This window comes from Antrostomus carolinensis, unplaced genomic scaffold (assembly GCF_000700745.2).
Source record: "Antrostomus carolinensis isolate BGI_N321 unplaced genomic scaffold, ASM70074v2 scaffold177, whole genome shotgun sequence".
In the NCBI taxonomy this organism is placed as follows: domain Eukaryota; kingdom Metazoa; phylum Chordata; class Aves; order Caprimulgiformes; family Caprimulgidae; genus Antrostomus; species Antrostomus carolinensis.
Window position 1 is genome coordinate 56,004 of NW_010327871.1, and position 24,685 is coordinate 80,688.

At 39.6% G+C, this 24,685-nt stretch overlaps 1 protein-coding gene across 1 annotated transcript in view; it reads right to left on the minus strand.

Annotated features, from left to right (window-relative positions):
* Window positions 1-24,245, minus strand: part of MET (MET proto-oncogene, receptor tyrosine kinase) — a 55,546-nt gene extending 31,301 nt beyond the window's left edge. Inside the window, exons 1-7 of the mRNA XM_010172021.2 lie at window positions 24,233-24,245; window positions 23,411-23,604; window positions 10,871-11,005; window positions 9,276-9,449; window positions 3,505-3,665; window positions 2,203-2,305; window positions 1,871-2,007 (exon numbers count right to left, since the gene is read on the minus strand). Of these exons, the coding sequence (XP_010170323.2) occupies window positions 1,871-2,007; window positions 2,203-2,305; window positions 3,505-3,665; window positions 9,276-9,449; window positions 10,871-11,005; window positions 23,411-23,604; window positions 24,233-24,239 (911 nt within the window). The 5' untranslated portion in view covers window positions 24,240-24,245. The remainder of the gene's footprint in view (window positions 1-1,870; window positions 2,008-2,202; window positions 2,306-3,504; window positions 3,666-9,275; window positions 9,450-10,870; window positions 11,006-23,410; window positions 23,605-24,232) is intronic.
* Between the last annotated feature and the right edge of the window lie 440 nt (window positions 24,246-24,685).

The following is a 24,685-nucleotide window of genomic DNA, read 5'->3' on the forward strand; positions in this document are numbered from 1 at the left end:
CTCATGCTTGGCCCTGGAAGTCCTCCTCCTACACTGAGCTGAGTTGGTGAGTGGGCAGTGGAGGGGTGAAGGATCCTGAAGCTTGAAGCACATGAAGTGTGGCCTCAGGAAGCAGGGCACATCAGAGGCAAGGTTAACAACTGATTGGAGAAGAGCAAATGTAACTCTACCAGATGGTTTCAGTAATTTGGGCCAAACACATTCAGGAGCCCTTCAGGTGAGTCCGTTCTCAAAGGTTGTGAGAGATTGTTTCCAAATTAGATAAAAGGGGCATTTGCTGCTACTTCTGAAGCTTTCCAGGAAGTTGGGGTTCACTGTGTGCTGTAGGGGTTAGTGATTCATTCAGATGCACCTGGGAGCTTTTTACCATCTTTTAAAGGCAAAAAAACCCCAAAACCTTTGATCTAGCTGCCCTCAGAACTAGGGAGAGATACCAGTTTAGGTAGAGAAATACCTGCCCTGAGAAATTGGCTAAGACCTGTGTAGAAGTTTCCAGACAACTTAGCTGGTGAGAAAGAGGGGTGCTGCAGATGCTTACTGCATAAGCCTCAACTATGGTTTGATACCTGGCCAAAGCAGACATCTGCCTCTGAGCTGGCTGTCATCTCATCCCCACAGTAGATGTCTCAAATGGATCAGATGAATCATTCTCAAAAGGTTTTTATATTTGTCCATTAGTTGACCAGCTGAGATGATGACATCAATAAATGCCACCCTAAACTATTAAGTAGCCACTGAACAGAAGTGTTGAAGGTCTTGGTAGTGATTAAATATCAGACTTGAATACCTAAATCCCTTTCTCAATTTAGTCAGACTTAGCTGATTTGATCAAGAGCATACAATAAATCATTTAGCATTGAAGAATAAAAATTAGCTCTCCTGACTTCGAGTCTGATGTTGACTAATAGGCTATTGCTTCCTCACGTTCTCCCCACGTGTGATGTTTCACGAATACAACTTTCATAATCATTCAGAGAGGCTCAAAATTTAGAGGAACTGCTGGACATCTGGTTCCTGGAACACAGTGGACCAGATTCTGCCCTTGACTGCAGAGGTGACAAATTTGGAGCCACCCTGCTGTACTTGAAAACAGGACCAAGATTTGCACCATGGTAGAATGTCCACCAAATACAGAATGCTTGTCTGCCCATAGCAGAGAATCTGTGCTTGAATTTAACATTCATATTCAGCTGGGATTGAAGGCATTTCCACACAGAGCATGTCAAAGATTCTTGACTGAGCTCCTACTGGATCCAGTACAGAGACACAAGAAATTCTGTATTAATCCTCAAAACAATTTTATATATAGCAGGAAAAGTTCCCAACTGTTGCTGCCTCTGGTTTGGAGGCTGTTCACTGATAGCAGTGCAGAAATAGCTGCTCCTCTGCATGGGATACACATTCCCACGCTGCTCAGGTTTCCACTGATCAAACCAGTAGGAAAAAGTAACCTGCACGCACTGGACATTCACTGGGAGCTGCTGCATGAACAGCAGCTCTTGCTAATACAAGAGAGAGGGCTGAGTGTGTGGGAGTCGAAGTGACAAAAATGATGTGAAATGGGCAGCTTCTAGTCCATTAGAAGCTGATTTGCTACTTCTTTATGCAACCTTTTAATGAGGTTAATGAAGGTATTACAGAATAAACATGTCTTCTAGGGAACTGTAGTCCCTTCTAGGAACCTTTCAGACATCCTGAAGTCAGGATGTAATCCAGAACTAAATGCTTATTACAGTGTTAATTCTCCAATATGTAACACGAGGACAGGAGACCAATGCATGTTTGTGGCTTTTTTTTGGTTTTTACTCCAAGACACTGTAATCAAGCCATTTCAGTATTGAAAATCATAACTTTTTAGTAAGTATATTACCTTTTCAAGGTGCATGGTTTCTCACCAACAAAAATCCTTCTGGATTTTCCACTGTTTAGGTATTTTCCAGCTACAGTTAGCAATGTTCCTCCAGATTTGGGGCCATAGGTGGGAGAGATACTTGTTATTACAGGATTCTGAGAGGAGGTAAAAATAAGAACAGTGGATTGTTAAATTATTTTCAAAATGTGAAGAGGAAGAATCTTAAAAACATTTATTAGCATTTCCATGAAGTAATAATAAAACAAACAGGAATATAGAATTACCATACTGGATTGGACTCATGAGGAGTCTTCTTCCAGTTAACATTGAATAAAGTTCACAGTGCTTACCACGTATGAAAATGTATTGAATAGTGTTTTGCCATGTCCAACAGAAACACTACTGGATATATTAAAACTTGGATTTTTTGCAGCAGGAACTGTGCATTCCAGCCTTTGGAAAACAAGGAAAAACATGGGATTACACTATTTTTTCTGGCTTTATTTTTTGCATTAAAATAGAACCACATCAAACTCGTAATAATGCAGGATCCATACTAAACAAATCATCAACCTATGCGCGCCAGGAACATTTCAGAAAGAACAGCTAAAAGAACTGTGGTCACCTTCTTTAATACTAAATACAAACACTGCGGTGTTTATACTTGGCCAGATAAAATAATTTTAGTATACCAAATATATTTCACCAAAAAAAGAAGCATGCTAGAGGAAACAAATACCTCCCATTCAATGGCTGAGTTGTTTTTTGGAATTTTCCTTTAGTGCCAAATTTTGGCAGACAACAGGTTTAGAAAAAATGCATCATATACACATTTGTTGTGTAAATTTAAATATCACCAAAAATTAAATTTTAACTTCTGTGGCAGCATGTGTCAATGTATTATGTTGTCTTTACACAGTCTCATATATGAGCTAATCTCCTTAAATCCTTTTTTTTTTTTGCATTAAGCCTGTTCAGAGTAGCAGTTAAGAGAATGCTCAATAGTTCTGGAGGGTGACCTCTTTGCTGCTGTATATATGAATAGGGAAGCCATGCCATGATTTGCACATTGCTTTGGCATTAGATAGTCATATGTTTTGAACTGAGAGAGGATATTCATTGAACTTCCTATTTTTTCAAGGTAACAGCCAGAATAACCTCTGTCTTAAACTTAAGCCATTATTCTACTGAATCAAATACCTATTTCTGAGGAGGAGGAGGAGAGGTGCATCTGAGGGTCACAAGCCTCTGGATGACAAAATACCTGCATCTTCTCATATTTCTCTCCAGCAGCTTCACAGATCAGGAAGATGGAGGTGACATAAGAGTCCAGCAGGATCCTGGCCAAAGGAACCTGCCCCCTTTTCAAACCTTTGAACAGTTTCATATTGCCAGCTCCCACAGATGTTGAACAGCATTTCACAGACAAACCAGAAAAAGCTGCTGCAGGAGCTATCACCATTAACTAGATTTATTTGATCTTGATTACAAGCACCTTTTATTGGGGAGCATATCAAACCAAAGAATTGTCTCCTGTTTGAAATTTCAGAATCAGAGATGAAACTTAAAGACTGAATGTTTATATTGTAAAAAAATCCATACCACATACAGAACACCTGTATAAAAGGAAATTAATATTTTAGGTTTCTTACTTGTTTTTGTTGCTAAATTTTGCTGCCAGAGCACAAACTTTTCCTCCAATATGGACTACTGTATTTTTTAATTCAAATCTATTATTTTTGCTGAATCCAAAGTCCCATCCACACAGTGTCAGTTTTGTTCCACCTTCTAAGGGAGCACTGCTCGGGAAAATCTGTAAAAAAATATTGTGTTAGTTACATGAGGTTTTCTTGAACTTCAAATAGAGTTACAGAATGTGCAAAGGAATAATTTTAGAAAAGTATTTCTTCTGGTAGACTACGTCCTACCATTCATCTTAATTGTTCTTCACCTTTCATTTGTCACATTATGAGCTTTCTCTGACAGTAGCAATAAATAACAAAACCTATACTAGAAAGCTTGAAAGGATAGTGTTTAGGGGCACTGAACAAGCTGTGCATTGTAACAGTCTTTTAAATCCTGTCGTTCTTGTCTTTCACATCTTATTTCTGGCATGTTAAACATACAATGTACTTATTTTGTTAGAAGCTGAATGCTGAACATAAAAAAGCCCCAAAATGACCATTTTTTGTCAGTTTGATGAAAGTGAAGTAGCTTCAAAGACACCATAATCCGACATCGAGTTGGCTGTGATAAAGTTAACGTGACTTCTGCTATTCTTTCCTTAAATCTTTTACATTTGGTCACCTCTAATTCCAAGTTAAAAATAAACCACCCCTCAGAAACACAGAGACAATCTACAAAGGAAATGTGTTTTTTTTTTTCTTTCTGTATATTGTAAATTGTCCTGTAAAATATAACAATGGTGGGAAAAAATGTAGGAACACTATAGAAGTCTTACAAAACTCAGTAAAAGTATTGGTTAGTACCACCAGTAAAAAAGAAAGAAAAAAAAGATACTGGTTTTGGGTTTATGGGGACTTTTAACAATACGGCATAATTTTGCAAACATAGCAGTATCACTGGACAAACAACAGAGAATGAAAAACTAAATTTATACTTGTGGTCACAGTGCCTAAATGTCTTAGACTTAATACTTTAGTGATAGTAATTTTGCCCCTAAAATGCAATACAGATGTGCCTTTCAAAGGACCTGAATTAATTTTCAAGCTGAAAGGCAAGTGTTTGAGAGATACTTGGCTATTATTTCATCCGGAAATCCAGTAAGACATCAGATTTCTTTTCAACTCTCTTGTAGTTATACTTCAAGACTTCTCATAAATGAATTATTGTAGATAGAAAGGCAGCTGAAGAATACTTCGAAAGAATTATACCATATATTCTATATGGGGAAATTTATTGCCCCCATTAGAAACCAGACAAAGAGTCTGAACTAAAATGCACTGAAGCTAGTGGGAATCTTTTCTGTTTTAATCAGCTTTGAATCAGCTCTCAATGAGCAAAGAGAAGGGAACCTATGCAGGAACAGTATTTTTGCACAAATCCCATAAAAAAGGAGTGATGCTTGCACAGCCTCTTGAGACACATCACTGCAGCCAAGAGTGTGGAGCAGTACTGTATCCCGTGGAGTCTCTGCTATTCTCAAGTTTAACTTTCCCTGATTTCTTTGTTTTTTTCTTCAAAATCTGGATTGACTTCAGATCCTAGTTCTCCACTCTACTTAAAATCTCAGCACACCATCTATTTTTGGAGTAACAAAACCCTAGCAGAAACTGAAATTGCTCTGTGGGGGTACAGGATGTCTCATGTTTTGTACAATAATGTATTGACGTATGACATCTGAAGAGTCTGAAATGTAATCCATAAGTTAGCAAAATAAGGGTGTTAAAATCAGTCTTCACAAAGCCATATAGAATAAAAACCGAAGGCACTTAACTGGTTTTGAGTGATCTTATCTGCCAAAAGAGACTTATAGCAGCCAATATGCCTTAATTGAGGGAGAGTGGAAGTATTTACTACATTCTGCCAGCAAATTTAGGAGGCAAGACTTTTAAGTAGATAATAAAAAATAAACCAAATCTTATACTTTTTAATTTGAATTCTACAGAAATTTCCCCAGAGTGTTTTTATTAATTTCTTTATTTTTATTCCACCTGTTCTGTACAACGAAACTACTGAAAGTCAAACGTCGTTTTGCAGACCTTTTCTTGGGAGAGTCGACAGGAATGAACAGCAAACCTCCTGGACTTTGAACTGAGGCATACGTAAGCATCTTCTGTGTGCTTACACCACACAGGGAGTAACAGAAAGTAAGCAAAACCCAAATCAGTTATAAATGCTGTGAAATTTAGGATTTGAAAGTTCTCTACAGCAAGGAAACTCCACTGACAAGATGGAGTAAGTCCTGCTTGCAAGGCCTAATGTTCTGCTTCTCCTGCTGCTCTCCAGACTTTGGGTTAAGGGAGAGAAAGTTAACTGTTCTTTTTGAAAAAATGTAAGGTATTGTGTTTTTCTTTTGTTTATGTTGACAGCCATTATGCTAATATCCACTCACATACTTTATAAATTGTTGGAAGAAAGTATATATTTATTAAGGTTTCAACAGCCCATTCACTTTAATTAAGAGGCAGGAACATGTACAGGCCACATGTGAAATTTACAGCAAAACCTCCAACCTAAACAGGCAGCAGAAGGCCTGACATTCTTGATATGTCTGAGATAAAAGCCAGCTAAAATGACTTACTTTAAAAACAACAACAAACCATGTCAGGTTTTTAACCACAACAAAGAATCAACAGGGAGACCAATTTATTTCTTCTTTTACGCCGTTCACCTTTCAGCACGACCTGAACGTCGCACGCAGATGCCCACAATTTGTTCCAGCACCAAGTGATCTCTGAGGAACCTTCTCTGAGTTCCCCAGCTTTCCTCTAGCACCGCCTGTCCCGGCAGACGCAACACGCCTGGCTGGTGGCAGCGGCGGTGGATGGAGTGGGGTAGGGTGCTGAGGCGAGGGGTGGCAGCTGGGCTGTGGTGGGGACGTGTCCTGGCACCAGCCCTGCCGTGCTGCCCGGTGCTGGGGGGATGCCCGGGCAGAGCTGGAGGTCTGTGCTCCTCACTGGGCTGGGGTGCAGGGCTGTTCCCTGCCACCCACGCTCCAGGGACAAGTGCTTAAAGCATGGCAGAGAGACAAAGGATCTGCAGGACTCCATGGGAAAAAGCTGCATTTTTTTCTCTGTCATCCCTCATGAGGGGAAATTTTTTTTTTTTTTTTTTTCATTACACACCACCACTCTGCGTAATAACCTGGGAAAACTTTGTTGGAGACTTAGTTAATGTCCGTTGGACTCGATTCTCAGACAAGCTTTGTGTAACCCTCTGGTTAAAATGATTGTATGACATATCTCAAGCAATCTGTCCCTCTGAAAGCTGCAAAATACTGGGGTGGGTTTCAACTGAATTTCAGATACTATGCAATGCAGGTCATCCTCTGTTTGTCAGGAACAAAACAAGCTTGTTTCTCATATTTTATGCATATGGGTTTAAAGACAGATCAGAAGATGATGAATAATCTGGTTTATATTTTTTTTCAGTAATAATGTTAAATGCCATGGTCCAGTAGAGCATGAAATTTGTCTTAACAGCTAGCAATCCGAAGAGATTTAAGCACTCAGCTGCATTTTTTTTTCCTTACAAGTCTTCTAGAAGCAACTTCTACCAATGTGGGCATGCTGTAATTCGAGATTCACTTTAAGATCCATCAGTGCCACAGATCCATATTCATTACAGGGGTAGACTGAGCTTGTGCTGAGCAGGCAGGGCTGAGCCACATGGGGAAGGGGAACACCCAGCCAGCCCCATGCCTGCTCCCACTGCCCCACATCCAAGGCACGCTCTCCTGGATGAGTCCTCCCCATGACTTCACAGGGACTGCAGAGGTGTAGCCTTGGGGACACACCTCTTGGTCTAAGCATCTCTGCATGAGCTCCAGATGCTTTCTCCTTTAAACTACTGAGCACGCACCCTCATAATTTAAGTTAAAGAGAGTTATATCATAGAATCATAGAATCATAGTGGTTGGAACAGACCTTTAAGATCATCAAGTCCAACCATAAACCTAACACTGCCAATTCCACTTCTAAACCACGTCCCTAAGCACCTTGTCTACCCATCTTTTAAATACCACCCTGTTCGTATGAGCTCAGCACCTCTGAAAATCAGAAACTAAGCAGTTCAGAGCCTTAGAAACCTTTTTGGAAGCATGGCAATATACAGCCACTGCTGGAAAGTTCTGCCAAGGAAAAATATTAAGGGATGCTACTTGTGCTTGAGTTCTAGGAAAGACTAAACAAGTTATGCAGGATAGGTGTGTGTAGCTTGGGCCTGCTGAGGTGCATAAAAATGCATCAGGACTAATTCTCAGTGTATCTCTTTGAATTGGTGATTCACAGTCTCATATAAATTCAGGCCAGAAAGGACTATTTGATAATCTAATACAGCCTTTTTCAAAATAAATGTGTTCTTGTATAAAGAGAAACTAAATTATTAACATTCTGTGTTAGCAGGTTTTTTTACATCTCCCTTGCCAAATGTAAATGGCAATAGAAGGCAAGGCAAACACACTCACAGCCCTTCTTTTCCATCCATTTGGGTTTGATTCCTACAGTGCTTCATTGTTTGTTTATTGAATTTTGCCTGTGTTAGTCCTAGATTTTGTACCTGAAAGGTGAACATGGAAAAGAAAAAAAAACCCTGTAAACATGTGTTCCTAGATTTGTTCCTAGATTATCAGCAAGTTGTTGTACATGAAATAATCTGCCTGGTTGGAAGAAATACATTATTTATTTTAAAAATCCTTTTGTCTCCCTTTCTTTCTAAGGGTTTAGAATGGCAAATTTTCATCTCCATTTATAAGCTGTATGCCCATAAAGGAAAATGTATTTTTAACTACACAGTGTCGTTTAAACTCACTAACAAAAGTAAATGGATATAAGTGCTACCAAAAGTTTTATGCTTGTCCTTCCCTTGGTTTTCTAGTCTGTTAACTGCCCTATAAACCTCTGCCTTCACAGCTCTGTCACACTTCACACGGGATGATTCGGTTACACGTACAGGCAGCCAGTACGAATCCTGTGTTAACCATAGCTAAATGAAAACAGGAACGCGACAGTCCGACTCTCTACTCGTCCATGCAGTTTCGTTCTCACACACCCTTGATGGGCTTTGTCCGGCTGGCAGCAGCCTCCGGCTGTCCCCTGGCCCAGGGAGGGGTGCAGCTACAGGCTCATCCCCCTCAGTGGTGAGTGGACCCATGGGAACAAGCTGCCAGGGAGAGACATTAGGAAAAAAATGTCTCCGCAGGGTGGAGTTTTGGTTGACAGCTCTGTTGCAGACCTTAGGTAGTGAGGAGAGGGACTGTTCCCCAGAGGGAAATGTCACCTGTACCTCCAGTGCTGGAGCCAGCATGGGGATGGCCAAGGAGCTGGTGCTGGAGACCTCCCTCCTTTGGTCAGGCTGTGGCAGCTGTGGGCGGGAAGCACTTTCCTCCACCTCCTCCCTTTGACAGGGGTCTGAGGGGAAGGGTGCTCCTTTTTGTGACTGGCCTTTCCCATCAGAGCCCTGCTAGGCTGGTTCAGACCCATGTTGCTTCCCTACCACAAGGCTCTCCTGTGGCAAGCCAGGATGGTCAGACAGACCTGTCTACCCTGAGCACCTGAGCCTGCAGCATTCAGGGAGAGAGCCTGCATCCAGCCAGGGGCTTTATGGACATTGAGGCCAAGGGGAAGTCAGGGAGAGCAGACACTTCATTTATCATAACTGCATAAAAATAACCAGAAAATGCCTGCAGAGTGCAGACCATGTTCTTCCCTCAGAGATAAACCTGAGAAATCTGCTGTTTTACCTCATATACCCTAGGCAAGCAGGTCTCCTGGGTCCAGGTGTGGCCAGGGCAGTCGGTGGAGCGGACACACTGCTGGCTGCACCAGCCACACTGCATGAAGGCAGGGGCCAGCAGGCACTGGCTGCAGGACTGGAAGTGGTGGCAGCCTGGTCCCCTCAGCGGGATCCGTGTTATCTGTCGAGGGAAAGACACAACACACAGGTCCTCTTAATACCTGCACCAGGCAGCAAGGAGAGTCTCCATTTACGCAATGCGCTGTGATGCTACTCAGATTTCAGATGTGCAAGCTGCAGTTCGGCTTCTCTTGAGCTCAGTAATTATAGGATCTTATAAGTAATTTAACTGACATGATTTTGAATTCACTTGGGAGAAACCCTAAAGGCATCTTAATGTTACATACAGTTACTACCAGCATCTGGTGTTTACAGCAAGGCAGCGTTTTTTGCTGATGGGAAAAGAAAATAGCAGTGTGCTCCTCCCAATCCTGCACTAGTTCTTGGAAAAAACCAGTGTGTCTCAGTATGCCTTAGTTCATACATTTGTAAAAATAGGCATGGTGGCTATTGCAACTTTGGCAAGGATGTATTAATATCTGAGACACACTTACAGCGTGTGACTGCCCATGTACTTGTCCATGTATTTGTTTTTTAACACCTACTGACAGAAAACCTGTACTATACCTAAAATATGAATTGAAATTTATATGATTTAAAATATCAGAATAGTTAGGATAACAGTAACTCTAAATATATGATAATTATTTTTAGTAAAAATATTAAAATTAGTATATAATTACATTACTATTGAAATGTATCATACTTCTTTACACTTCAGTACCTTCCTTAACCTTATTTTGAACATTTTCTTGAAGATTACTCTTACAAATATCTCATACATTTCTAGTAAATGATTAACAACAATCTTTACTGATGGCTGATGTATTTCTGTAAATTCTTATAGAACTCAAGGGGTCAAATTATTGCTTACGATTATGGTTTAGGATTATCTGTAATATTATCTGCTGATGTTTTAAAGCCATGCTACAATGCGTATCTACTTATAACAATAGCATTTTTATGACAACTCTTCATCTTTTATTAACCCTTTGTAGACTACATGCTAGAGCAATCTTCAGACTTTACTATGAACACTGACTCCCAATTTTAAACAAACCCACGTAACTCTTGCACACACTCCTCTCCTTAAAAACTTATAATGTTATGACACAAACCAACAAAAGCCAGGAAACTGTGAGCACCATTCTTTCCTTAAGCCATTGTGTGTTTTTTCTTTGCAAGCACTTGAATTAAGGACAGGTTTTCAGCCTTAAAATTTGCATTTCCTGGCTTTTGTTGGTTTATATCACAGCTCTTACATTATTTACACATTTCTCAATATTAGGCTGTTGGTTTGTTTAGTAGGGAAAAAAAAAAATCTTGGAGGAAACTTGTCCCTCCAATGTTCCCAAGGGAATGGCAAGGCTGGGAGGATGCAGAGCATAAAGCAGCAGTGTGACTAGTTCCTCTTACTGGAAGTTGCTGCTCTGACAGCAGGTTTATAGAGTGCACAGAAGGATTAGATTATGAACCACTCACCTTTTTCCCAGTCACTACCAGGGTATAGCCATCATCTGCTAATGAATTCTCGACAATAACTTGTGAAGAGACGGGATGAGAGTCTAACTGAAAGCTGACATGTGGAGCTGTGGGTTCTGAACGGGAAACCACTATCTAAGAAAGAAAGAAATTGGGAAAATCAGCAGGCAGTGTGTGACACAAATGCATGCTGCTCAGCGGTCTCACGTTCCTACCACTTTTCTGCTTGCATTAATTACTTTGCATTACATTGCATAATATTTTGCATAATGTTCCATCATGATCTGATTAAAGCGCTATAAAATCTACTTTATTTAACACACCAAAATCATAGCTGTGGGAGGAACCTCAGAATACATTGTATTTATTAAAAGACGAAGGAGTCATTGCATGTTTTCTAGTCCTTTAATTTCAGGTATTTATAAATCAAACACAAAAATTGAAGATGGGTCATTTAGTCCGCCCTGTACATTTTAGGAAGAAGAATTTTATCTACAATGCCTATTTAAAAGAATCTTAAAAATCCAGGCCTTCAAAAGTCAAAGATATTTCCATTTATTTTCACTCTGGTCCTTCAGTTTACCCTGTGTCAGTAGTATCTGGTCTTGATGCACCATTAGAATGCACAGCTATGGCAGGTGCAGGTTGTGCTGTGAGCAGCTCTACAGGTACGCGGACCTCAATTCTCACAGCTGGTGAGGTGGCTATTGCTACAGACAAGCTCTTTGCAAGTCGTGGCTGGGCACCTCAACATCTGGCTCCTGCTGATTTCTGAGGGAACTGGGTGCCCAGGACAGAGCACTCAAAGCACCTCTTAAATGACAGGAAGAGCTGGAGGCTTTTCTAGAAGATGTTCCAAAACAGAAGCCTAATTTAGTTGTCCTGAAGCTCCTTTGCAAGGACTCCCTCTCTCTCTAGTGATTTTAGAAGATTTTAGGGAGATTAGTCACACCAGTATGAAATTCCCCCACTAGTCATCTCTCTGCAACTTGAGTTACCTAAATACCTCTGAGAATTTGGGCCTATTCCTGCAAACACATGCTTAACTTTACTACTGTAACTTTGTTGACTTTAGTGGGATGAGTCATGGCTGTTAAGCATAGGCATAAAGCATCTGCAGATTGGGGTGGATATTTGATAGCGAGATTTTATAGGCTTGGGCCTGCAATCCAGAAGGATGTGCACCCAAATGTGATAGCATCAGGCAACAAAGGCAGAGGATTGTTTACATGAGGGAAGATCATGTTCATGTTTCAAAAGCTGCATCACGTGTAGTTTACTTAAGGAATTTAGATAATCAACATTCGCTGAGAAGTTGAGATTCAATGGAGTTCATTATTTAAAAAGATTGAAGCCATTCTGGAAATAACTTGTATGTCAAATGTTTAATTTTTCACTATAATGAAGCTTTTCTTCTGACTCTGCAGGCAGCATCAGAACAGCTAGGACATTGACTTACACGATTTCACTGGCGTTCCGCACTGCCAAGGTCTTTCAACAAGATGGCTGACTCCAAAACTAGACTTAGAGATGCTGTAATTACAGCTGATGTTTTGTTGTAATTCAAGACTTAAATAAAATATATGAGCAGTTAATTCACGGCACTAAGTGCTTCACATCCCAGAGGTATTTACAATTTGCGGTTACAAGAGGCATTTTTTTCTTTAAATGAAACTGGCTTTGTTAAAGACTTTGCTATGGGTTTGTTTCACAGTACAGAAAGTGCAGCTTTTAGAAATCAATAAGGTCTGATCATTCTGTGACACAGAAGTATGGTCTCTGACTCAGTGTACTAGGGCATGAGCTCTGTTTTTAAATTCAGGACAATGAAAAATAGAATGAACTGCAAAGCTGCATGAAAAAGCTTGATTAATGTTGGCATTACGGGGAGAGGTAGCACCACAGCTGCAAATACCTTTTTAGTTGATCATTAGCCGTGCCTCATCTCGAATACCCACTGCTATAAAATGCTAAGAATTCTTTTCTATCATTAATCCAGGCTTCCTCTTATTGCCAAGCATTCTTTCTGATTGAGCCACAGTGTTAACCCTTTAAACCCATCTGTGTTACAATCTCAGAGCAATACATGAAAATTTGGATCCCATCTCTACCATCTTGGAAAAATTTTTAGGTACTTTAAATGCTGACTGACTTTTATTTTACTGAGGCTGACAGTCAAGTCAGCTGCTCAAAGCCCAACTGAATAGACTTTGACCTCATGACATACAGGGAGCTCAAATTACACTTCCTAACTCATTTGAGACTATGGAATAAAAGTTTGGAGTTTGCTTAAAACTAATCTACCAGCCTACAGTGCTGCCGTAACAGATACTAGATGCAAAAATGGTCTTTTTGGTCTATATAACTGTGGGGTTTTTGCACGCATCAGCCCAGTCCTTGAAATTCTATCTTACCCTTATCCAATATAATCCTGAAGTAAAAGGCAATTTGAAGACAGCTTCTACAGTAGGAAGAAGAGGTTACTTAGGACTCCAGTGTCATTCTCAGAAACCTCCAATTTTTATTGCTTGGGACTGGGCTGGTGTGCATACAGTGTGGCTTTAATCTACCGTGGACACGCCGCCATACAGAGGCCACTTCTCCCATGGATATGGTTCAATACTACAGAAGGATTTATCTTTACAAAGACTATAAGAATTTATCTTTACAAAGACTATAAAGTGCTAGTTTGGTGGTTTGTTTTTTGGTTTTTTTTTTTGGGGGGGGGGTTTGTTTTTTTTGAGGAGGTGATGTTGGGGTTTTTAAAATATTTTAACAGTTAATTTAATAACCAAGCATTTCTCCAGAGCATAAGAGAAATGAAAGTATATCTACATGCCTGCACTCAAGCAGTTAGGAGAGAGGGAAGGTCTTGCACAGAAAAACAATTGACTGAGAGAGAACAGATGTTAGCAGTAAATGGTCAGTCCTTGCAATGAGAAGTCACCAGAGATGTTCTGCAAGGTGTCCGTGCTGGGATCCATACTGTTCAACATACCCATAAAAGAGCTGGAAAAGTGGTTGAGCAATCCAGTGACAAAGTTTTCTGATGATCTGAAGGTATTCAAGGTGTGATAGTTTTACTGGGCTAGCCCTTGGCTAGCAGCCAACACAGCCATTCACCCACTTCCCACCCCCAAGGGACAGGGGAGAGGACTCGGGGGCAGGGATAAGGAAACTCGTAGGTTGAGGTAGGAGCAATCTAATAACAGGAAAAAAAGAAAACTTAAAATAATACTAATATTAAAATAGTAGTGATAATGATAACAGTAACAAAATGTGCAAATGAGTGACACCCAGTGCAACTGCTCACCACCCACTGACCAAGCCCAGCCCGTTCCCAGATAACGATCCCTGAGGAGCGACAATCCCAAACTGAAACTGCAATCCCGGAAGAGTGAGAGCCCGAGCGAAAGCCAGAGACAGGGCCAAAAGAGGAAGAGACCCTCACCAATATACTAGACATGACGGAATATGATATGGAATATCCCACTGGCATATCCACATGCCAATCTGGCTTATTAATTTAAATATTCCTCACCCCCTTAGATCTTGCGCTTGTAGACTAACAAAACATGAAGTCCTTCACTTCCAGTGACATGAAAACACTGGTATGTTATCAGTGTTTCTCTCATAACAAATTCCAGGCTGAAAGCAAAACGCAGCACTATTCTAGTTACTAAAAAGAAACCCAGTTCTGTTCCAGCTAAAAACCAGGACACAAGGTGATAAGGATGAGGACAGACTATGAAGGATGGCAGAAAGACTTTACAAGACAGCATGTCAAGGCAATAAAATGGCAGGTGAAATACAGCAAAGATGATGAATTCAAAGCAGTATATGATAGACAGTTCCATGAAAACATCACCTCACTGCTCAGCAGCAGTCAAAAAAAACCCAAACCAAACTGGAATTATCAGAAAAAGGTTAGAGAACAAATCAGAAAACATCCTAATGTCATACAAATTCATGGCTTGCCCAATACTTGAATTTTCTGTGCATTTCTGTGTGCCTCATGACAAAAAGAGTATGTTAAAATGGGAAAAGGTTTAGAGAAGGGTAACAAAGATGATCAAAAAGCTGTAATGAACAACTACTGAGTAGGGTGGGTGTGGAAATGCTATGAAAAAAGCACATAGAATCATGAGTAGGTAGAGACTGGCCATTTACACTTTTCTAATAGAAGCACTAAACACCATCAAAAGACAAAAGTGAGAGCCAGGTTCAAAGCAACCAAAAGAGTAAGACTTCCTAGTAATATGTGATGACCTATGGGACTCCTTGCTAAAGGATGTGAATAGAAGAGGAATACAAGTTCAAAGGGATACTCCACATGTACATGGAAAGAGCTAAACAGACAAAACCCTTTAGCTCAGAAAAGCCCCAGAACAGAACGTAGTTGGAGGCTTGAAGCAGAAGGTATTACATATGTTGGCTGAGTCCCTAGGCATCCACTTGTCACCACTGATGGAGACAGAGCACTGAACTAGATGGACCCTTCGTTTAAACCCATGTGGCTCTTCTGATGTTCTTACAAATAACACTTCCAAGAATCACATTCATTATCAGTAACTACAAGCCCAGACATCCTTCTCAAAGCAAACACAGCATTTATGTTCCTCTGTTTAAAAGAAAAACAAAAGCATGTAGTCTTTCAGCATAGCTCAAAGTACTTCCATGAAGACAACAGCCAACAGTTCATTAATTAATTAATATATTAATTAATATATCCTTTATACTAGAAGTCAGTGATCACTTAAGTCCATGAACATTAAAATAATTCATTAAAATATTTTTTAATTGTCATCAGCTAGTATTAATGTTAAATAAGAAGACTTGACTGTAGGCTCATTTATGCATAATACGGCAAATTAAGACTGTTATAACTTGAGTTGAAAAACAGCATGCAGCAGCCTCTTTTAAAAATAATTCTGATGCTCAGTTCTGCTAGTCAGCAGGATTGAATTACAAATGTTACTGTCTGCATGTTGAAATATCTTCTGCAAACATGAGAGGCCTTCTAAAAGCAATCCCATCTAAGTATCATATTGTTATTTTTTCCCTAGATGTCTGGCAGGTGTAGGCCATTACCCAGCAGAGATAGGCTCAGGGTTGACTTTATTGTGTAACGCCTCCAATGCCCTGGGGTATGCAGCGTAGCCTTGCAAAGGGCACATATGTAGCTCTCTACATGCTGTATATCATTCTAATCCATGGAGAGTATAATGGATCTCCTCCGAAGGGTGTAAGCTTTTATACTCAAAGTGAATATTAAAACATATGTGCTCTCAAAACAGTTATTTGGCACCAGTTGTTAATTTTAATTTGACTATATGGATTTTGCATTAGGCGATATTTGACATTTTTTTCTGGGAGCACCAGGATACATTCTTTACCACAGAAATAACTGCTATTATAAAACTGTTAAAAGTTTGAGCTATAGATATGAAATTGTTACTTATCTAGAGTTTGCCACAGTTCTCTGTTTGATAAAGTGGGAAAGACTGCAACTATTCGCATTCCTACAAATGCACACGTGCATAGTTTGCATTTAGCTTTAAATAGGTCAGACTGCCAGTACTTGCTGGGCAACGGAGGCAGGACAGCAGCGGGCACTGAGGACAGCCTTTGCAATGACTGCGTGGGCATCCCACCAGTCTTTTCTCTTTCTGGCTTTGTAAGGTTTAAGGTCTCTGCTCATGTATTTCTTGATCTCCTCGCACTTGCTTCCAACATGGCTTGCCGCTTGCACTGACAGGTTTTGTTACGACTCTATCTGTTTTGTGGGATAGGAACTAGATGTTTGATCAATCTGAAGGTGGAAGTGGCTTCCAGTAAGCTGTGGTATAAACTGGATTTGAATGCTGAAAGACGCACAGCTCTGTACTTCCTTGCTCTGAGCCAACTTATTTTGCTGATAGGGACCATGGCTTTGAGTCTGGATTCCTGGAGAGATGAGGCCTTGCCACTTTGCTGTTTGCAAGAAGAGAGCAATGCTGAAGGCTTGGCTCTCTTGCTGAATTCTGTGACAAATTTTTCCAAGCCCTGACTGCAGTTACAAATAAAAAGCAGATGTGATTATTTTTGTCTATACTAATTTCTGTAGCGTGCATTGTGCTCCCTGGCATGTAATCTATGAAAGCAGCTATGACACATGCTAATTTCTCTCTTTTCAGGGAAGAGAGAAGTGTGTGTTAAAGTTTGGTGGTGGTGGTGGTGGTTGTTTTTAAATCATAAGTATTCCTCGGAAATGAGTGTGACTATCAAGTGTTCTGTCTACTTGGATGTGAAGGACAACAGGTTTGTGCTCAGCATATGAAAATTTCTCAGATCATTGATCTTTGTGAGTCCAGTCCTTATTCCTTATCAGACAGAATCAGGGGCACCAAATGGAATGATAAGGCAGCAGGTTAAGGAAACACCAGAGGAAGCTCTTCATCATTCAAAGCAGAACGAAATTATGGAAGTAATTGTCAGAGTACTGTAGAGGACAAAATATAAAAAAAATTCAAAAAACAATATGCAAAATTGAGGTAAAGGAAGTCCATAAAGGACTACTCAACACCAGATATGGGTGCAATTTCCACCTCAGGGAATCTTTGGGCCACTGAGTGCCAGAAGCAGGAGAGTACTGGGAGAAGTATCACTGTGTGTTTTTACTTGCCTCATACCTCCCCCTTATCCATCATAGCCCCTGCCAGAGATAGGAGGCTGTAATTCTTGAACCTTTATTCTGACCCCATACATCTTTTCTGAGATAAAAATACGGTTAAAAATATTGGAATATAATGGCTCCCTAGAATAAGGCTTATTATTATTATCCTGCATTGTTTTGTGTTTAACAAATCCAGAGAGGCCCTGAGGAGAGCGAGTGGCCTGTTGTGTGATGTGCTCTGCTCCGACGAGACCTATCTGTGCCATCGTGCTTTAGTTCTCATGCTCCAAGACATTTTCAGTCCAGAATCTGTTCAGACATGACAGTGCGTGACCATGTTTTGCTAATGCTTGGCTTCTCAGCTAGAGATGGCTCATGTCCAGATAGATTGGACAGGAACACAGCCAGCATGTGGCTGACTGCATCTCAGGGTGTATTACCCATGGGAAGACCCTTTCCTTTCCTCCAGGAGCAACAGGATGGACATCCTAATGCCCCGTGAAGATGAGAGGGTGCGTAGAAGAGCTCCTCACTCCACACACAGCCCAGTGCTGCCCTACTGTGCACTGAGTTTCACTGGTATAGTCAGAAGGATGAGATGGCTCTGCTGCCAAAATTGCATCTAAAGGGAGTGATTGCCCATAGTAGTTGTAAAATATACAGTGAAAACTTCTCTATCCCTCTCTTGCTCAGGAAGGCCACCACCAAGCAGTACATTTGCTCGGGTTTTACCTTGGTGAGGCCAGCTTCAAGCATAGGGAGCACATGCAGTATCTTGCTTCCAAACAGCGTTATGCTGAAAACCAGCCTCTGCATACGTCAAGGTCTCTTGTTCATTGTTAAGGCCAGACCAAACGTGAACTTTTCAGAATAAATCTGGTAGAACTTTCCCACATCTCACTCTCCCCAGAGCTATCAGCAAGATTTCCCCTTCCTGAAGAACTCTGCTCTTTTCTTCATCAGTCAAAAGTCACTCTCTGAAAGAATACTAAGCTCCAGGCAAAAATAATAATAATACTAATTAAAAAAATTTAAAAAATTCACCTTGGAACTAGTGGAACTAGAAGATATTATCTCAATATATCATGGTTTTGGTCTGTGTTTTTTTTGTTTGTTTGTTTGTTTGTTTGTGGGGTTTTTTGGTGTAATTTTTTTATAAACTGTAACTTCCCAAAATACTGGCTGGTAACAAAAGTGTCTTTTCCAGTTGTGAGTCCTATTATCAGCATAGCTTCTTTGGCTTGAGCAGAGTAAAGTTGCTTTACCGTAGCTGAAAAGCTGATTCCCCAACTACAGTAGTGTGACTGGGTGCTGTTTTCTAATCAAATAACCACTGTGAAATACCTGATTCACTTTGCACCCAACAGCTGTACTTTCAGCCTCTGTTCCCAGTCACACTCTGAAAAAAAAAGCACAATAAGAAAGGCTGAAACAGCTGCAACTTCTCAACAGAAAAAAAAAAAAAAGAAAGGGGAAAAAAAAGGCTTGTTGTCAGGCTCCAGCTTAGGAAGGAAGTAAAACCATTTTTCTTTTCCGTCTCATGCATGTCAGCTGTCTTAGAAAAATTATTACTGCTCTGTTTTGTAACAGAAACTCCACAATATTTGGTAAACTACAAACTCCAATCTATTCAAGGCCAAATACAGATTTAACATTTCTGATGCAGCCAAAACATGCTCAGTATGTCAATGGGCTGCAATTACTCTCCAGGAGAGCTTTGGAATTCACCTCCTGGCCCCAATTATCCTCCTTAAAAGAACTCATGAATCTTCTGTATTTGGACCATCCAGATCGATTTGATTTTAGTTTTAGATTTTGGCTGAAAAAAATAAACATTTAGTGAAGGAGGTTGTATTTCCTTTCCAGTATTAGCTCTTTCCAGATCTGTTTAATTGTGTAATTCTATTTAATCAAACTAAAAACACAAGCAGAAAACAACAGGTGACTATTCTGTGGTTGGATAAAAAACCCCTGCTTTTGCATTCTGAATATTGCTGGCTCCTCAGATGAGTATTTTAAAACAATCAGAATACAGCCTATATTCCACAGTTTTGATGGGTAATGCCATAAGCTACAGTGGAATCACTTGTAAAGACAAGAACTACTCATTTTGATGCGCCTCTAAATACAGCAAAACTCCAGAAACAGGTAGCCATCATCTACAGAAAGAAAAACTTTGTTCTCAGAAACTGTATGTTAAATCTTCCACTGACTTTTGCAGCAATGCTGTGCTATAGTTGTGTGGTAGAGAGAAAAATGGATGGAGATGGAAACAAGAGTCAGAGAGAAGGGGTCAGCAGGAAAGAAAGAAAGAAAGAAAGAAAGAAAGAAAGAAAGAAAGAAAGAAAGAAAGAAAGAAAGAAAGAAAGAAAGAAAGAAAGAAAGAAAGAAAGAAAGAAAGAAAGAAAGAAAGAAAGAAAGAAAGAAAGAAAGAAAGAAAGAAAGAAAGAAAGAAAGAAAGAAAGAAAGAAAGAAAGAAAGAAAGAAAGGAGAATCGAGTGGTTGGCTGCTGATCAAGTATAAGCAAGTATAATGGGAGAATCCGAGAAACATTTTCAAATACATTTCTCTCAGGTTGCATATCCGTAGCTTGCTGCTGCACCTACTGGTTTCCACAGCAGAGGCTTGGAGCTTCAGTTCAATTTAGGTGGTATGATCGCTATGTTTTAAACATATTTTTCTTCCCCACAAAATGTTTCATAACAATTAAAGGAAACTCTAAATTAGATACAGCAAAAATGTGAATTAAATTTCATATTTGGGCATTTCAGGTTGCAGTTGTCAGAGACAGAGGTACCGTACTACTATTTCTTTTAATCTCATGGATGACTGCTGGAGCTGAAATTTATGTCACAAACCAAATTGTCTAAATATGGTAAGGTTTGGTATTTCAAAGAGGATACAAGATGAACTAGATTCACTGGAAGGGCTGAGCTGATTTTCTAATTTTAGAAACCTACATATGAAAATTTTTTTCTTTTGCTTTTAAATAGTTGGCATGAAAATATGTTCGCAAGGTATTAACACAATATAACCAGATTTAAAACAGGTTCAGAATTTTGTAACCGATTTTCTCTGAAAGCATACTTGCGTCTGAAGGGATATAGTGAGCTCTGAATAGCTACAGGTTACAAGGGGATTGCCCAGGAAAATTTGCTATTTGCATGTACAAAGAGCTAAAAATGTGAGTGCAAATGACTCTGCAAAAGTGAGGTGCATGATAAGTGAAATCTTGAAGATTCTTTGCAATATGTTCCAGTAGATTTGTGACTGAAACAAAAAAGAACATTGCATTTCTTTGCTAAAAAATGTGAGGAAGTGTTTGGAGATATCTTTTTGATAAATTAAGTCATTGTTAGATTATCCTGATTTTTTTTAACCCATTTTACTTCAGTAATGGTCATTTAATAGCTCAATTTTTAATGATTTCCATCTCATTGCAGTTAATATCTGTATTTCCATAGAAACACTGCAAATCTGCTTTAGTTGGACATTTGCTAATGAACATGTTTGAAAGCACTTCCTAGATAACTATTAGTGAAAAAAAAAAGATTTAATGTAAGTGAACATTAAGCTCTGCAAAAAGCTGTCTCTTCTGTACCCTACAGACCTAGTATCTCTTTCAAGATCATTTAAAAGCAAAACAAATACTAACCTTTTTATTTGGAGGTAGCATCATTAAAAGCAGCCAGTATGCTTATTCTCCTGCTGGTTGTACCAAACCCTCAAAGAAAGAGCTTCTCCTTACTACAATATGAGCCCAGTTCTGACTTCCCCTCTAGATCAAGCCAATCTATTTAAATGATGATAATATTTCTGCTAATGGCAAAGTACAGTTTACACAATAGCCTTTCTTTTGATCCATAACTGAACCTGGAATGGGAGATGTATTCTGGAAATATTTAAATTGTTCCTTGAGTTGGGTAAACATCTGAATGAAGTGTGTGGTGCAGGATTTGAATGAATAATTTAAAGAATGTTACAAATAAAAATAATGCTGCCTTGCACTTTCCACCAAAGCCCCCTAAAAGCTTTGTGACAGCCCAGAAGAAACGAAGCGAGTAAGACAGTAGTTGTTAACTGTATTTTGTAGATAAGGAAATGGCTTCCGAAAGGTTAAACAAATTGTATATGTTCGCTGTGTGAGCCAGTATCTACACTTAAGAACAGAGTGTAGGTTGCTCCTGTGCTCAATAATGTAGCTCTTAGCATTTTTCTTTCCTGTGCTGAAGACAAACTGCAGCTTAAAGTTACCAAGATCATCGTGGGAAGTTCAGGTGAAACTGGCAGGGTTGTCATTGAACATTTTCTTAAATTCTTGTCTTTTAGGGGGAAAGAAAAACATTATTTTCTCCAGTTTTTTGTCTGTCCCTTGTGGTAAATTACTTTGACCTCCCTCCCTGTAGGAGTATTACGGATTTTGCATTATGGGGCTGGTTCTGTGTCCAGTCTGTGCAGAAGACAGAAATGGAGGTATGGGATTCCCTTTGTCCAAAAAGGGTGCCAAATAGTGGGGACAATAGGTAACCCTACTTACTATATGTGGCAAGGACAGAGAATGAGGAGAAGGGAGAGAAGGAAGGGAAGGCTTGTTAGTTAATCTCATCTGATGGCTTACACCACACAAAGAAAAGGTGTAAGTGCCCAAGTGTTTTCTAATGGAAGCTTTTGGAAATGGGAAAGCTGGAAGACCACTGCAGCTCATGATAGCCCATCCCATCAGGTTTTAGTTGATGATGGTTGGGGGACAATGCTACTAACTTGGATGACTCTCTGCAGCCTACAGAGCAAGAAGAGCCAGAGAGTGCCAGTACTTCAGGAAGCCCACTACGAGACAAATAATACTGACAAAGGACATGGGTCCTTGGGTGCAAGAGAGATCCAGGCTGAGATGCAGCTGGAGAAGCCAAGCGCTCCAAGGTGGTCATTGCAGGATAACAGTGCTTGAAATAAGGTGGGTGAATAAAGGAAGCACTTGGTGCTTTCAAAGTACTTTGTCCTCTGATGTTTGACTTTTACTGCCAAGTTTTTAAAATATTGTTTGCCCTACGGGTTAGATTTATTTCATTAGTCACCTACAAAGAAGTCATGTAGTGTAATCTACCTGTCTAGATTAGTTATATACTTGGTAGAGGGAGACGGACTTCTCAGGATGGTGACTGACCACTTATTATGGAAAACCTGCTTTAAGACAGGAAGAATTGCTGTCCAAAATAACAGAGTGAGAAGAGAATGAGCAAGAGCTCGAAAATCCAAGATGCACTCAGACACACTTGAAAGTAGGTGGAGGAGGAGCTAATCTGAATTCTAGAGCTGTGAGTCATAGTCTATGGGTACATTAGCAAGTAATTTGGTGCCAGAGGCGTGCATCAGTATATAGAAACAACTAATGCCAAGGCTCCTGCTTTTACACTATTAACTGTCTCGAAATTTTACTTTAAACTAGGTTTAATCTGATCCTCTAGACCAAATGGCCATATGAAGCATATATCTGAAGTTGTCTGAAGAATCAGTCACTGCTTTGGACCCTTCTGCCCCAGCTGAGGTTGAAGCATATTTGATGTGTATCCAGGACAAAGCTTTCCTTTGAGAGAAATCCAGTTTGTATGGACCAAAACTGCTCTGTGAACTGAACCAGCTGGACTAAGTGGAGATCATGGTGGAATTTGCTCCAAACCATTGCTCCAAACCACAAAGCCCATGTAAACACTTAAACTGCTGAATGCTCTATTAAGCACTGTTTATATTTCACAGGCTCTACTTCACTCAGCAATATCAATTTTCTAATGCCCTGTTAAACTGGGATAATACTGTCCCTCAATTTTCACCATCCTGCTACACTCCAGTAAGTTTTTCTCTTGTGAAGGTGTTGTAGTAATATTTACCTGCATGAAGCGGCCCTCCGAAGTTCCCAGATTAGCAACAGTAAGGTTCCCTTTGGTGAAGACAGATATCGAATTTAACAGGACACTGTTGAACTGGCCCATGAACAAGTCAACCCTCTGCAAAGGAGTTGTAACTTCCAAACGATATTCATCATCTTGTGTTCTGCAGTATGAAGCATTTCTTGAAAAAGCCTGTTAGAAAATGAAGCACAGATGAGTACTGTCTTTACGAGTAGGAATAGATCTCTGTCAGAGTGAAGTCATTTAGCACAAATGCATTTGACCAAAAGTATTTTAAAATGTTTCAAACTTAATTGCTTCATCAGTTATGATATTCCATGAGGAAGGCAACGACTTCTTAATGTTATGGGAATGTTTCTTTTAACTTTCTTTTTATCCTATCTGTTGGGAATAAGACATAGGGTCTTTATTTAACCAGATGATATGTGTATAATCACATACATCAAGGTGTCCTTTCTCTTAGTGATTTCCATAATACTACTTCTCCAAGGGTGTCAGAATTCTTTGACTGCAGAGACTGCCCAACAACACACCTGCTTCTAAAACAGTGACTCCTAGAAAATGATTCTCTAAAAACTTGTGATATTTTTAACCTTTTTTTCCATAAAAAAACGATTTCCAGTATTCTTTTCTTTCTATTCTCTTTTCGACACCTTTTTCAGTGATAAGATAGAAAAGTGAAGAAAAAGATGGAGAAAGAGAAAAGGGAGATAAGCCAGGAAAAATATGTTTCAGATTGTAAATTTAAATGAAGCCATGAGGAAGCCAGCTTTTTATCATTACTTAGGCTATTGTATCTATGGCTCATGCACCATTTTGTCTGATCTCTATATGTCTTGAGTGTACTATAATAGTTGCTGCATTTGCAGGATTTCTCTTTTAGTTTGGGAATAAAGATTACATGTTTTTAATTTTCATTGGAAAAATTCTTGAACGATACACTTTAAGTTATCTCCAGAGGAGAATATAACCTGCTGTCCTGACAATTCAATAGTAATCTATTAACTGATAATTCCATTACTATTGATACTACATCATCTGTTTTGGTAAGATTGTACAGATGATAACCAGAAACCCCCTTAAGGATCCCTAAGCAGTTTAAATTTGGAAGCCATCTAGCACGTTCCCACTGTGACATACGTTATGAATAAACATGTAGGGACATTATAAAGGATCTTACGGTAGTTTCCGCTGTTGAAATCAATAGAAAGCTTAATTTTCCTAATTTTTTAATTGATTTGTTGTTGTTACAAA